Raw genomic sequence first — 13,594 nt, forward strand, 5'->3', positions numbered from 1 at the left:
GGGCAGAACAGAAGCAATACCAGGTGTTTTGGATGCCCAGCAAAACGGGGCGGGGGGGGGGGAGGAGCAGAATGTAGATATAGAGTAAAAGCTATTCACATCAGCTAATTAATATGCAACCTCTTTACATAAAACCCTGAACAGACTGTTAGAAAGAATGGATTCACTTCTACTAATCATTGACAGAAGCAGCTAGTCACAGCTATTTGCTGTGATAACGCAGTACTTCTCTTTAATTGTATGTATAGGCAGGTTTTCCTTTTTCAAGCAGTGGCTTAAAATAAGCAATAGAACATTCAAGTCAGAATGTTTACCAAAGTAGGCTTATAGAAACATATTTTCTTGGAATAGAGGACTTTCTGGAGGGATCTTTCTGTGTGAGTAATCTCAGTTAGATGCTACAGAGCCTGTGGGTTACACAGAGGATGCCAGAATACCGACAGTGTACACTGACTGAATAATGTGGATTGGTTGTGCCAGGCGGAGATGCATGAGAGTCTTGACAACAAAAGCATTGTCCAACAAGTAACAAAGTTTCTCCATTGCTCGTTTGTGACTACTGCCATTGTTAGAAATGAAGCTATTTGTTAGATGGGTTTCTTTTTCTGTTACGTAAGTGAAGCTAGAGGCACCTGTCAGGGTGAACAGAGTCCATGTCCTTCTCTGGACTATGGTCCTCTGGGTGTCAGAGGTTTCAGGTAGATAAACAAACTGGGTTTCCAGAAATTGTTTTAGCACACTCTGTTGTGAACTCTGTACTTAATGTTACACTGCTATGGCTTTTCAGACTAAAGAGGACCAGATTCAAGTAATTGGTAACCTGAAGAGCATCTCTATGGCTTCCAGCAAGCTGTTACTAGCTGCCAAGTCTCTCTCTGTTGATCCTGGAGCTCCTAATGCCAAGAACCTCTTAGCAGCAGCAGCAAGGTAAGAATGTGTTGCTTGCTTCAGGTTTTCCTAAGATATTTGCTTTTCTCTGTGGTATTTGTAATGTGTTTATATATTCTTTTGCTATTGACAGTTAACTGAGTGGCTGGAACCTGCAGTTCTATTTAAATGACAGTAGGCTGGAGGAAAAACTGCTTATTTTGTAGTAGTTCCTTAACTGGCATAACTTGTTACCCTTGGTGGAAATAAGAACCAGCAGTTGAAGAGTGGGCCTGGTTTTTGAAAGGGACTAGTGTGTTTTAACTAGTGGTTTTTTACCATCTGTGTTCTGACAAGGCAGTGCTAACAGTAAGCCTCTCAATCCCTGACAAAGAAAAGAAATTGGATAACGTTCTTCTATAGAATGTGCTTAAAAATCATGTTGTGGCTACGTATCACTAACAGTGTGTATGTGTGTATGATTCAGAACACTTGAAAGGGTTAGATATGATGTTTATTTATTGGAAGATACTCTAACGACTCTGTCAGCCATTCCCTGAATTTCATCTTGTAGACCCTGTTTCTCAGTCAAGGTGCTCAGCGTTTATGTGAAAAATAACACCACATTTTACTGTTTGACTGGATAATGACCTCCTCTTCACTTTGTCAAATCTTTTTCACAAGTTTTTTTTCCTGACTTAGTTTTTTATTCAGTTGTCTAAGTCTGTAAATGGAATGTTCGAATATCAAACTGGAAGGGGACTGCTGAAGGACAGATAGACATCACTCATAGAAATGTCAACATTAAATCAGATGAGCATCTGAGATTGTGTGGATATGACTTACAATATCTTCTTCCAAAATATTTGCACCCACAACAGTTAGCCTAAGAGGAAGTGAGTAAGTTAAGATGTTACTTCGTTGGGGATAATGTAGTTGATGTTTGTTCTGGACACTGGAATCATCCCTTTCTAATAGCAATAACTTTAATTTAAAAAAAATTAATCCACTCCTTTATTAAAAGACTTCTTAAGGAAGTTATGCTACTTTACTTTGCCATATTTGTTAAAACAAAGAAAAAATTCTGACATCCACCTTGTCTCCCCCCAAAAAAACCCCCAGCTTCTAGGAAAATTTTAGAGAATCAAAGGCACACTGCTTTAAAAGTGAAGGAGCTGCGTGAACTTTTGTTATTGCCACAGTATCAGACTGCTGCAGATTTCTGCTATAGGCTTGGAGCGGTAGTCCCTGGAGCATAGAGGAAGGTAGTGTCCCCAGGGAAGCCCAGTTAGTTTCTGCCAGGCTGGTATTCCCTCTGTAGGAGCATGTAATTAAAAAAGGGAGGCAAGCAATGTAGAGCCTTTAAATGTTCTATTTTGCCATGGTCTTAGCATGTGTATTTGTGTCTGCATGCGTAAGACTTTACATAGGCATCAGATAACTGTGAAAAGTAAATACTGTATCAATTCGCAGTTTGTGTTTAAAATGCTAAGGAGAGACTGTATTTCCCTTTGCAAATCCTCCAAGGCTGCTTGTGATGAGCTTCACAGGGCTCCGTTCTCTTTCTCTGGTATGATATGGTCAGGGTCAAGTATTTTTACTTTCTCTTTTTTCATGAAAGTGAAAAACGAGGCACAGCTTCCTTTGCTTCCTGTTTATAAGATGGCTTATCTCACTTTTCTCTCATCTCCTATGGTACTGTGATTAATCATCTTGTGTTTTCTTCCCTTTCTTCCCCCTTTTTTGCACCTATAATAAACATTCCAACTTTTTCAGTAGCTTTGGCCTCCTTGTGGAGGCATTTTTCTTTACTTTCTTTGACAGTCTCATAGGACTGCAACACCGGCTGAGTTCCCTGCAGGGTTGAAGTATTTATATGCTGTATTTCGTGAAAACAAATGTGGGTTTTAAAGTCCTAGCAGTCCTCTTCCAGTCTGGGGTTGGTGTTTGAGGGGCCATCTTCCTGGTTCTACTGCTTCCAAATAGTTTTAAAAGTAATGCTTGTACATTGGGTATATTCCAGGATACAGGTATCTGGTGTGTAGTATTGACATTCATGAGACCACACTGCATCCTCTACAAAGATAAGAAATCTAGTCTGTTATCAAGTTTGGGGTTTTTTCTTTAATCGCTGAGATTCTCTGAGTCAACATGCATTGTCTCTCTTAGATTAAAATCAACAGCAGATAAGATATTTTTGCATGAAGTTTCTCTGGGAGTGAATAGAACCTTCCATTTTTGCTATCTATTCATATGTCTATATGCAATGACATTTTTCGGATGCATACAAATCACTGATGTTCCGAAGGCTGAGGATCCATCATTTGTATTGATGTTATGTTGCTGAAGCCATGGATGTTGTTTTTCAGAGATAGATAATAATTGCAAAAATATTTGTATGTACACACACACATTGACTTGGAGAATATCAAGGGTTACTTAAATTAAAACCCCAAACTTGATAACAGACTGCATAAATATATAGCAGGACTACGTGTGTATAATGCAGTATGCCAGACAGGAGCCAAGGCACACATGTATGTAACAGTCCTAAAAGACAGAGGAAGGTGGGAAAAATGGCTCCACAAGGACACTGAAGCTACTGAAAAGGGTAGGAGTCTCAGTTAAAGAAATACATCTATTAGTTTCCATTCTTTTTGCCCTGGAATTAAACATAAAACCTCTTGTATATGTAATAAGCACATCCTCTTTCCTTTTGTAACAGCATGATACCATCCATCTAGGTAACCATGTTATTGATGTTACCAATCATGTTATCAATTGCCGGTTCTCTTAAAGAGAAAATAATCCAAATGCCATGCAGAGTTCTCAAGGCCAGAGGAAAGCATATTCTCCATGCACTTTGATTTCACTAATTTTTTAATTTGCCATGAGAAACAACACAAAAAACTTGCATTCCACTGTAATGTCACAATACAAGCTAAGTTTTTGCAATTTGGTGACAAATGCCCAGCTACAGAAAGTGATCTTTGATTAAGGACAATGAATAGTAGACTTCTACTTCCTCCTGCAAAGCCTCTTCTCCTAGAAGCTGCTTTTATGGGTGGTTAGCCATTAGTCTAAAATGAATGTAGTTATAATGAATTTTGCTTAATATCAGAGCATTCATTGGAATCACAGATAGTGACTATGTTGTATGTCAGGTTCAGCCTGTGCTCAGGAGCATCAGAACTGTGAACTCCCATAGAAACATAATGCAAAAATACCTTGTTCTCTATGGATTTAAACCTAAGAGAGACAATGCATGTTGGCTTGGAGAATATCAATGATTGGTTAGAGGAAAAACACCAATTTGATAACAGACTATGGAAATATAAAGCAAGATTATATATAATGTTTGTGTGTATAATACAGGATGACAGACAAGACACAGGACTTTGCTAGCAAAGGTTATATAATATAACTTTACATTCAAACATTTTTTGACATACTGGCCACTTATTTCCATGTCTTTTAAGACTTCTGGTGTGCTACTGGAGAAATGATTCCGTTTCAGCAACTAACTTACATCACTGTGCTAGTGTAGTGAGTTGACCGTAGCCTGCTGCTAGATGGTGTTTTGCCCTTTCTTAACGATGTTTTCCCAGAGGTGCCACCAGCTTGACTGCTGGGCTCAGCTGTGGCCTGCGGTGGGTCTGTTGGAGCCATCTGGGACCAGCTGTGCCTGGCATGGGGCAGCCCCTGGCCTCTTCTTACAGAGGCCACCCCTGCAGTCAAAACCTTGCTGCAGGCACCCAATACACTTGTTGCTGTGAGATGAAGCTTCAGTTTTTTCTGGACTAACTTCTCAATTGTCCACACTGATGAGATAGATTTTCATGGGTGGTTCACTGTCAAATGCTTCAGTGAAAAGTTTTTGCTCTGATAAAGCTTGTTAAAGAAGTGGTCTCAAGGTGAACTGTTTGACGTACAATTAAACCCCAAATACTGAAAAGGGGAAAAAAAAAAGTAGTAGAACACCGAAGTTGTAAATCTTTATGCAGTCTACAGTTAATGAAACAAAATTTTTAATAAGAGGAAGAGTTTAACTTCAAAATATACCTTTTTTTGCTTCTACTCTCCCTAGAGCAGTGACTGAGAGTATAAACCAGCTCATCACACTGTGCACCCAGCAAGCTCCCGGGCAGAAGGAATGTGATAATGCACTCAGAGAACTGGAGGTATCAGCACATTTCATAAGTTTTTATAAATAAAAATGGGCCCCAAATGTTTGTTTCCTTTGTCTGATTAGCTGCTGTCACTGTCTTCTCACTTGATACCTGTGGCAGGGTTTTTAATTGCATATGAGGTAAGCATAGAACCTCTGTGAACACCTTGTTGTTTTAGCCAGAGTGAAATTTGTTGCCCTGTCCCGATCTCCTCTTCTGTCCCCTCAAAAGGTATAGTTTAGCCCTTATTATTCACAGTGTGAATTAAGGAAGAATTGTGATGAGATGGACATTCCCACTACCAGCAGTGCACTAGAGTGAGCTGCAGTGTCTTGATTTTTCTGCTTATAGAATGTTGTTACTGACAACCCCCTTGAGCATGATGCTTACCATATTTTACCCTGTTGCTCCCTGCCATTTCTTAGATTTTTCTTGCCTTGTACCTGCTTTGTGACAGCCAAGCTGATTACATGTGTCAATACAGGTTTTTGCAAGTGTTCTCGTTCATGAGTGAAATGTTTGGCTGGCTAAATAGAGGATAGCAGGTCAGTTGAAAGATCTAATCCTAAAGCTGTGCACTGACCACAAAGATAGCTGCTTACAATAGTAGGAAATAGCATCTTTTTAATTAAACCTAATGTTTGCTGTCAAGCTCAGAACATCAAGGGATGACTGGCCTGTGTAGAGAACATAAAACACCTTCAAGCTTTTTATTTCTACCCCTTGATATCAAAAGGACACTAAGGTCATTGCAGTCTATTGCAGGATATTGTGAGCTTTTGTAATAAGCAAGTCCACAGTCATCATCCCAAAATATTGGTAAGAGTTTGCGTAGAAGCTGCTTTGTACTTCTAAATTTTTAGCTTCTTGAGCTTAGAAGTGTTCTTCTCTTGGTTAAAGGGAGTGATAGTGAGTCCAAATAATAGGAGAAAACTGGAAATTGGGCTGTAATGTAATGCCTGCCTGAAATCACCGCAGAATGTAGGAGTGGAGGAAGCAGAGGGAATGAAGTGCCATTTCTCAGGGCCTCCTGAAAGACTAATGGAGTGATCTGCAAAACAGCAGGGATGTAAAAGGTCAGAATTCCCAGCTAATAAGCCAAAGAAATCTGAGAGCTTAGGGGAGAAATATAGGGCACAACAGCCTTAAGAAGCCATTGCAGAGGGTTTTGTGCTGATAGCATGGCTTGTACAGATTGCATCTTAAAATTCAGGAAACACTTGCCTGAGAGGGACAGCAAGTCAGAAAAGCCAGGGTGTATGAAATTAGATTAATTTCTGAGAAAAGGGAAACTGAAGCAAAACCACACAGTCCTGAAGCCAGACTGGGGGACTAGTATCCAAGTAACCTGAGGAACCTATCAAATTTTTGGGAAAGCATTCTTAGTAGTCTTAACTTTCAATTTCTCTTTACAGTGCTTAAGCTCTTACCTCTTCCCTTCATTTCCCCAATTCATCACCTACTATTTCTAGGCTCCCCAAGGCTTCTTAAAAGTGCTAAAAGGTATTGTTTCTGTAGAACAAGTATGTCTCAGCTGGGATTTGATCTATAGTATTCCGTGGAGAGTCTGGAGAATCATGTTTAGAGAGGACCTTATTGTATTACCTCCAATGAGATAGCAAAACTCTCAGATTTTCAGCTGAAAGGTTTAACAAAGGTGTTCTAGTAATAGCAAATATACGTCAGTGGGAAGTTGTGCTGGCTTGTGTTTCCCTGTTCTGTTTCCTTCTGTTCTGAGGGGTTTTGTCTTCATGGTAGTGCAAATACTGCAGGAACACTTTGCTTTGCAAGTTGTTATTTAAAGATGGAGCACAAAAATGAAGAGTTGCTGCACTGTCTCTGAGAACTGGGAAAGAGTTTAGAGGCAACTTGGAAACAATTCTTTAGATATGACTTCTTCCTCACATCCCCTGTTCTCACAGTTTAATTCTTGTAAGGCTTTAAGTTAGACTATAGCTTTTAAAAAGCAATAGTGAGCTGTTAAAAATATTGTAGGGGTATCTTAATGTTATGAGTTTAGTTATGAGAAAAGTCTAAGGCTTTAAAATCATGCCTATATTTCCTTCAGGTGGAAGGAAAATGTCAGATACAGATGTTAGTACCTTTCCATACTTCCTGATTTTGCTTTCGTTGGAAAGATAAGTCTTTTCTACCTGATAATTGGTAGAAAATCGTGTTCTTCCAAACTTGTAAAAAGGCTTATTGCAGATTCTTTACATGTAAGAGAATGTCTGCTGCATTTTACAGCTTTTTACAAGTTTTGTTATGTAAATGTGTCGATTCTTCTTAATGAATATATGACTGACTTTCACACTGTTATTTCCAGGAATCAGAATCACCTCAGAAAAAGAAATTAAAAACCACTAATATATGTAGTTCCTGGCAGAGGGAGCTATGTTGGTAGAATCTGTTGTCAGTATTAAGAGGCAGGCAGGTGGTTGACTTGCATTTAGTTTGGGTAGCCCTTTGTGTCTCTAGACAGTACTCAACAAATGGTAGTTGGTTTTCCTATCATTTTTGTAATTCCATTTATTAAATTTAAAATAGTACTGAAAACATGTATTAGATTGTTGACAGCTGACAGAAAACCAGATTACCTTATGTCAGCCAGGCATCGCTAACTGACCATAGATCACTCATCACAAACACAAGGTAAACCATATTAGCCTATACTTTCAACATATTTGTAGTGCACAAATGTTACTGCAGTTCAGTTAACGTAGGGTAGCATATCATGTGTAGCCTGCTCATCAGTATGTGAGGCCTCAGTGAGTGTGTAGTTTTGTTTGCCTCCTGGAGACAAAGTTGCAAGATTACACTTGAATAAGCAGGATAGTTGTAATGATCTGTGTTCTTCTCAGCTCAATATTTCAGGCTCTGTCAATAATCAGAGTATCTTTCATTATTTCAGACAGTTAAGGGAATGCTGGATAACCCCAATGAACCTGTGAGCGACCTCTCATATTTTGATTGTATTGAGGGCGTAATGGAAAACTCGAAGGTAATTTTCTTTTCCCACCTCTGTGCCAATTGTAAAGTGCGTTTTGATTATCGAAAGTTTCCATGTGCATATCAAACATTAGAAACACAGTAAAGTGTTTATAGCTAAAATGCGTGCTGCATTCCTTGATAAAACTCAGCCTGAGATGGGTCTCTTACAGGTAATTTCAGTTTTTGGTCATTTAGAAGGTGTATTGCCTTGGTAAGACATTTTTAATTAAGTGATTGGTATGCAATGCTGTTAAAGTTTCCCCCTCTCTCCCTTCCTTTTCTGTGTATTAGACAGCATGTCATACTTTCATGATATATTTTGACCGCAGCTATATTAGAACAGCCCAAAGCGTAAATGGGAGGCTTGGCAATGAAATATCATTGTATTGTTCTGTGCAAAACAGCTTAGAGAAATGTCTGAGCAGTCTGGATATTCTGGCACATCAGAAAATCTGTATGAAAGATCTTATTTCTAAACACGCTATGCTATACATCTTTCTTTGAAGCTTTGATTTTGGTGTTTGTATTATTTGATGTGTTGGAATTGTCCCAGATCCTTCCTTCTCTAAAAGAAAAAGAAAGTGCTTAATGGATGTGCATGTCATCTTGCATCTAATGCTGTACTGCAGTCAGGTCTTATTTTGAATTTTAAAAGAAAATAAACTGAATTCAGTGGGAGACACTGTGGGAATGAATATGTATCCTGACATTCACATGGTTCCAGCAGACTAGATGCTATTTCATTTCCGCTGAATTTCAGTGAATGTGGGGGCAAAGATCCCAGATGTGTCGACAGTAGCAGTGGGACTGGTTGTCATGTTCTGCAATCTGTGAAATGTGCCTAGTGCCAGGCTAGCTGTGATCACTGGTGGATAATAGCAAAAATAATGAGGGTCAATTCTGTATCCTTGTAGTTATTTGCGCTATAATAGTGTTTATGTTCGGCACTGACAGTCCAGTGTTGATCTGCATGCCTTATCCCTTACGCCACACAGAGGAATGTGCCCAGTTCAGTGAAGTCGTTAACTAGCTAAAATTTCTGGAAGCTGAGTCAAAGAGGTTTGGGGGCTAGAACTGACTTAAGGCCAGGAATCACTTGCCGTTGAGTGGTAGGGAAGCATATTGGCAAGGTAACTTTGTTTTTTAATTTCTGAGGTTCTTGGAGAATCAATGGCGGGCATTTCCCAGAACGCAAAAACTGGGGATCTTTTAGTCTTTGGAGAATGTGTTGGAGTTGCATCGAAGGCTCTTTGTGGCCTGACAGAGGCAGCAGCTCAGGTAAGCTACTGAAGTCTTTAAAGCAAGAATATGTTTTTATTTTGTCAGAAAGCTCATGTTGTGCATGTGTAAATCTGAGATTCACTTCCTGTGGCCAAACAAATGATGACCTTGTGCTGTGCAGTGTGCTCTGTGTAGAACCACAGAAATTGGAGTCTGGAACTGGTCGCTGTGGTCTCACTAGTCTGTTAACTGTGTGACTTGAACTCTTGAGAGCTGATACAGCATCATCAGTGAATGTTTTGGCTGTGGGGGATCGTGCTCTGGACTGGGAGACTGCTTCCTGATTTGCCCAAACATGGAGTGTCTCCATACAGACTTAATCTCCTCCACCTCTAACCCTGCTTTGCCTTACTGGCCTATCAAGGTGACAGATAATTCCATCTGTAATGGAAATTCATCATGAAATCTTCAAATACAGTTTTGACAGTTCAGACAATCTCTCCTTGTTGAGAGGCATGAAACCTTTATTTAATTGAGAAAGAAAGAAAGTTTGACCATTGGACATCTTGAGCTGCAGTGGGTCCTACACTCAGCAGTAGTGCATTTGCTGTGAATTGGTTTTCTACTGAGGCTTGACAAAACCCCTCACCACCTGCAACTGTGGCTAATCCAGCAAATAATTTGCTGATGTTTGTGACCATTAAAGCTCTTTCCATTGGCTATACAGGTGAAAAATAATGTTTTCAGGGATACCACTACTTAAACAGTGGAGAGTTTTGTTTTGACTAAATAAATTTCATATGTGTAAGGGTAAGTTTTCTTGGTTTCAGAGTCTTCTGGAGATTTATTACTACAAAAAATGGTAACAGTACTTCACAGTATGATTTCTGGATGACCTCTGACCACCATGTGCTATGATATTATGGCAAGCATATCAAAGAAGCAAGATGGGTTTAGGATTGTTTTTTAGGATTGTTTTCTTCCTTTCTCCATTTCTAGGCCGCTTACCTGGTTGGCATCTCAGATCCAAACAGTCAGGCTGGTCAGCAAGGTCTTGTTGACCCAATTCAATTTGCCAGAGCCAATCAAGCAATCCAGATGGCTTGCCAGAATCTGGTAGATCCATCAAGCAGCCCATCACAGGTGATTCCGGAAGATTGCAGTAAGACTATCATTGTTAGGACATGGGTCTTCACTTTATTTCTGACCAAGCAAAGGAGTTTTGGTTTGAAAGTGTTGCATGGCTTTGAACTGTGACTTTGCAGAGCTGGAGTATAGTAACTGTCATGCTCCTTTGACGATCGGCTTGTTTTGTGCCATCTATTTTTACAGGTACTGTCAGCTGCTACAATTGTGGCCAAACATACTTCTGCTTTGTGCAATGCATGTCGTATTGCTTCATCAAAGACAGCAAATCCTGTTGCGAAGAGACACTTTGTGCAGTCTGCCAAAGAAGTTGCAAACAGCACTGCTAACCTGGTTAAAACTATAAAGGTACAAATGGAGCTTAATTGTGCTTCCTTCTTCTTTTGTGGGTTTTGTGGGTTTTTTTTTCTGTTGAGATAGAATCGAACCAGTTTAGAAGTATCTTTTTACCTTCTGTGATATGTATGGTTTAAGAAATCATTAATTATATTTTTGAAGACCTGAAGTGGAAAACACATTCAGTGGTATAACTGTGCCACTGTTGGATGGAAAGGTAGAAAGAATTGGGCAATAATAGTGTTAGGGGAGGCAGTGGGCCCATCCAGTATGAGGCATCTCTGTGTTGATGTACTTAATGAGATTGCACCATGAGAAAAATTTGCAAACAACTAAATATGAAGGTTTTTAATGGTGTTACATTGCTCAATATCTGGAGGTTTGTGGAGGTATTTCTGACAGCTTTACCATATTTATAAGAGGAAAATGAAGAAACAAATAATACTGGGGACCAAATAGAAGCCATTTATGTTGCTGCTGTTTAATAGTCTCATGTTAATAGTAATCTTCTATTTTCCAGATACCTGCCTGCAATTGGGCAGGAGGTAGCTGTTTCTCACACAAGCAGAAATAATACTTGTTAAGCTACAGAGGACTCATGATTCTAAACCCTTCTGGAAACCATTGGCTAGTCTGCTACTGACGGTCTCTTAAAATAATTAGGCTCTTAGGACTTGGAGGTTCTATTATGTTACACAGAAGGTCCTTCATACTGAAATCTTTCTTATGAGATTATGAAAGAGATCAGTCGGCTCGGGCGAAAATAAGAGCAATAAATTGTTGGTTTGCTTAAAAAAATTTTTTATCAGTTTATAGGAAAGAACCACCTTGTTAGCTACTTCCATCCTTTGGAGCATAAGATGCTGAGACACAATCTATCAGAGTCATCAGAGTGCAATGATAGAAAACCATTATTTAGTCCTGTGAAGCAAAGCAGTAGTTTTAAGTTTAGGGTCAATAACCAGCTAAGTAAAGAAACACACACTTAAAAGGATCACATTCTTTGTATCAGCCTTGTTTGTGAAGGAACTTTCACTTGTCATAAGCACACAACAGTTTAAAACTAAGAAGAATTTAAACCATCTCCCTTCAGTTTTGCAAAGAAACCCATTCAGACAGAATTCAATCGTGATATCATTTCCAGGCCCTGGATGGTGATTTCTCTGAAGAGAACCGCAACAAATGCAGAATTGCTACTGCACCTTTGATAGAGGCTGTGGAAAATCTGACAGCATTTGCTTCAAATCCAGAATTTGTCAGCATACCAGCACAGATCAGCACTGAGGTAAAGCAGGATGTTGCACTTCCACCCTAAAGAGTTGAAAATGTTGAATTAATCATGTGTCGGGAGAAGGAAAGTGAGTGTAAAGACCTGACCCCGAAATGTGTCTCTGTGTTCCTGGCCATTCATAGGGCATTCTGCTGTCTTTTGCTTAACCTCTGACCTCGAATTTTGCACCAGTAGGATAAAACTAGTTAGGCTGCAGTAAGCACTGCCGGTGTCCTATTAGTAAAATGGTACAGTACAGGTGACTCGCGTGTCTTGTTACTGGGTTCTTCCATGTGACAAAGTAATAAATATCCCTTTTTTTCTCTTCAAGAGCAGCTTTAACAAATGGAATTTAAGTAGTTCTGAAAGGGATTGAAGGGTGATTGCAGGGGTTTTACCTTTCCAAAAATGATGCAGTCATGGTGACAAGAAGCAGTTTTCTGGGAAGAATAACTTTCTGTGGTCCTTCTGTATTTTTTCCTGAGTTCTCCATCCTCAACCCCTGTAATGACAACAGAACAGTATTTAAAGTAATAATAAAGGATTTTTTTATTAAGGAGGAAAAAAAACCTTCAAGCTCCATAAAAGCTTTGAAGTAGAGATCATGTATTGTTACTGACTCTCCAACCGCTCCTTCCTGCTTTTGGCAGCCTCCCTTCCAGGTGGCAATATCAGATGATGTTGTAATCTTAACGTTGTGGGGCTGTAACTGAAATCTAAGCCTGTCCTCCAGGCCTGTGGTATCTGAGTTTACCAGAGTACTGGTGATAAAATAAGATAGGGAGACGATGACCCAATTAGAATGTTGTAGTCCAAGTAATTCCTGGGAAAAGAGCACGCTTGGTTGGATCTTCCAAGTTTTGTGGCCAATTAAATTTCTTTTCCATGATGTCTCCATAGTCTATTATTAGACAAGCATCATTGTTTTCTCCTGTTTCTCAGCTGGATGGTGCCTTTCTAAACTTGAAAAGTGTTTCTTAAGTATGTTACAGAGAAAACAGTTGGACTGCAATGATTTTAGCACTATTTCCTTGTTGACTATATGTGAATATAGTAGTATGATATGAGAAATGATAACGCCATTTTAATATTGTTAATTAAATAGATTTTTAGGAGCAGAAAGTGTGGACAAACTCAAAGAATTATTTAAATGTTCTTCTGTTCTTATACCTTTCTGACCACAGGGATCGCGAGCACAGGAACCAATTTTAGTGTCTGCTAAAACAATGTTGGAGAGCTCATCTTTATTGATTAAAACTGCTCGTTCTCTGGCTATCAATCCAAAAGACCCCCCTACGTGGTCTGTGCTAGCTGGGCATTCCCATACTGTCTCAGATTCTATCAAGAGTCTTATCACCTCTATCAGGTATGTCTTTTGTAGTAAATTCTTTGTGTCCACATTTAAGCCGTAAAAATTGAGCAGCCATTCATAAAGAATAATATCTTATGGCTATTAGAACAGTGGTATTTTTGACTAATGGAAATTATTCTGTGTTGCACATCATTTCCCCAGTTATGCTAGGTGTTTAATCATAATGGATGACTGTAGCCCTCTGCAGTATAGGGTTGTTCTTCGTATACTGTTCTCCTTCCC

The 13,594-nt window shown here is 39.3% G+C and overlaps 1 protein-coding gene across 5 annotated transcripts in view; it reads left to right on the top strand.

Moving 5' to 3' along the window:
• TLN2 (talin 2) overlaps positions 1-13,594 on the top strand; it is a 229,989-nt gene that overhangs the window by 159,927 nt on the left and 56,468 nt on the right. For all 5 annotated transcript variants that reach the window (XM_064456644.1, XM_064456649.1, XM_064456646.1 and 2 more), the window contains 8 exons: positions 788-927; positions 4,955-5,048; positions 7,948-8,037; positions 9,183-9,305; positions 10,248-10,391; positions 10,581-10,742; positions 11,875-12,015; positions 13,185-13,366. In XM_064456644.1, the coding sequence (XP_064312714.1) occupies positions 788-927; positions 4,955-5,048; positions 7,948-8,037; positions 9,183-9,305; positions 10,248-10,391; positions 10,581-10,742; positions 11,875-12,015; positions 13,185-13,366 (1,076 nt within the window). The remainder of the gene's footprint in view (positions 1-787; positions 928-4,954; positions 5,049-7,947; positions 8,038-9,182; positions 9,306-10,247; positions 10,392-10,580; positions 10,743-11,874; positions 12,016-13,184; positions 13,367-13,594) is intronic.

This window comes from Phalacrocorax carbo, chromosome 7 (genome assembly GCF_963921805.1).
Source record: "Phalacrocorax carbo chromosome 7, bPhaCar2.1, whole genome shotgun sequence".
Classification (NCBI taxonomy): Eukaryota; Metazoa; Chordata; class Aves; order Suliformes; family Phalacrocoracidae; genus Phalacrocorax; species Phalacrocorax carbo.